The sequence below is a fragment of the Hypomesus transpacificus genome, chromosome 5 (genome assembly GCF_021917145.1).
Source record: "Hypomesus transpacificus isolate Combined female chromosome 5, fHypTra1, whole genome shotgun sequence".
NCBI classification, from domain to species: Eukaryota; Metazoa; Chordata; class Actinopteri; order Osmeriformes; family Osmeridae; genus Hypomesus; species Hypomesus transpacificus.
The window spans coordinates 212,480-214,412 of NC_061064.1; the positions used below are offsets into that span (position 1 = coordinate 212,480).

The 1,933-nt window shown below is 54.9% G+C and overlaps 1 protein-coding gene across 1 annotated transcript in view; it reads left to right on the forward strand.

Moving 5' to 3' along the window:
* Positions 1-823: 823 nt before the first annotated feature.
* The window catches only part of LOC124468234 (gamma-aminobutyric acid receptor subunit alpha-3-like), a 15,617-nt gene continuing 14,507 nt past the window's right edge, over positions 824-1,933 (forward strand). The window contains exon 1 of the mRNA XM_047020893.1: positions 824-1,013. Coding sequence (XP_046876849.1) covers positions 824-1,013 — 190 coding nt within the window. The remainder of the gene's footprint in view (positions 1,014-1,933) is intronic.

Below are 1,933 nucleotides of genomic sequence, written 5' to 3' on the forward strand. Positions count from 1 at the left end.
GGGTCAGAGGTCACCTCACCATCCAGGGGTCAGACACCCTTGTGACCTTCACTGATCTGCATGCAAACACACTCACACACACACTCACACACCCATGCAAACACACACACACACACACAGACCCACACACACTGTTGTTCTTGTCTGCTCGGGGAGGAAAGTTAGGACTGTGTTGGGACACGTCAGGTGACACGTCAGGTGACACGTCAGGTGACATGTCACATTGTCAAAACGTGGTCGACGCTTCAGTGAGCGGATCGGGTCCCAGTCCAGCTGGCAAGTTGCACTTGTGATAAACAGACACAGCAACATGGTCTCTGCTCCAGTCGGGTCCTCCAGAGCACTGCTGTCTGCACCACAGTCAAACTAATATCCAACCCTATCGTTTGGCCTTCATGTTTCGTGTCTGTGTTGCGTTCGATATCCTCTCATTAGGGATAGGCAGACGATTCCCTTGGACAGTGCTCTCCAGACTGTATGGTACTTATCCCTCCATGGTTGAGTCGGGGAGACACAGAGGCAGACCAATGCCATGGAACATCACCGTCCAGGAGACATGGCCCTCGGGAGTCTTTCTGGGGCGGGAGAGAGGAGGGGTGGAGAGAGGAGGATGGAGAGAGGAGGGATGGAGAGAGGAGGGGTGGAGAGAGGAGGGGTGGAGAGAGGAGGGATGGAGAGAGGAGGGGTGGAGAGAGGAGAGATGAGAAAGGAGGGAGAGGGAGAGGAGGGGTGGAGAGAGGAGGGGAGAGGGAGAGCAGGATGTGGAGAGAGGAGGGACACTCATGTTGGTTCTATTTTCCTCTGAGGTAGAGGGCATCCGAAGATGCTAAACCATCCCATGAAGACCTCCAGTATGGAGGGCACATCCAGCTGGCTGTCCCACATGAAGACCTCCAGCGTGGGGGGCACATCCAGCTGGCTGTCCCCACATGAAGACCTCCAGCTGGAGGGCACATCCAGCTGGCTGTCCCCACATGAAGTCCTCCAGTATGGAGGGCACATCCAGCATGGAGGCACATCCAGCAGGCTGTCTCCACATGAAGACCTCCAGCGTGGAGGCACATCCAGCTGACTGTCCCCACATGAAGACCTCCAGCGTGGAGGGCACATCCAGCAGGCTGTCCCCACATGAAGACCTCCAGCATGGAGGGCACATCCAGCAGGCTGTCCCCACATGAATCGTCTCAGGAGAGCCATGCAAGACAGAATACAGAAAACATTTACATTTCAAGGTACCTGAAATAGATCTTTGTCATCGCAATCCTATACATGAAGTGCTGTTCGTTGCTTCAGTAGTTCATAATCACTGCATGCTACATCACTGTCGTTCCTCCACTCAAAAGCATCAGTCTCGGGGTCTGTTGAGTCATTGGCTGTCAGTCTGAAGTGATTTCTGCTCTTCTGTATGCTGCCTGGATTCAGCAGTCCTGGTCCACGGATGGGAGTCCACACAATGTTTCCCCCCGGACGCGACGCTTACGGAAAACAGAAGTGAATGAAGACCAGAGGATTTCCATTCAAACCAGTAAGGTGAGCGGCGTGGCTCACCTTAACTATTGTGAGGGCAGAAACCCCTGAAGGATGGGACATGCATCCATCTCCTCCTGGATGGAGGTATCCATGGACCCCTCGTCACGGCACTCTCTCATTGCTAGTATTGATCGGGCCATATTTCAGGGTGGGTGGCGATGACCTCAGACTCTGTTGCAGATTGCCTGGCTGCCACTCACATCGGTTTGGGTCACCCCCCGCTCCCCCCCCACCCCCCCCCTCCCTCTCACATGCCACAGTGCTCGACACAGAGTGTTGCACCGCGTTCGACCCGAGAAAGAAGCAGTGACTGGGATTGTTATTCGGAACCTTCTCCCTCCCTCCTTCTCGTCTCATCTCGGTACACGTTTTCTCGTACGCTGTGAGAGTCGAGCGGAGAGCC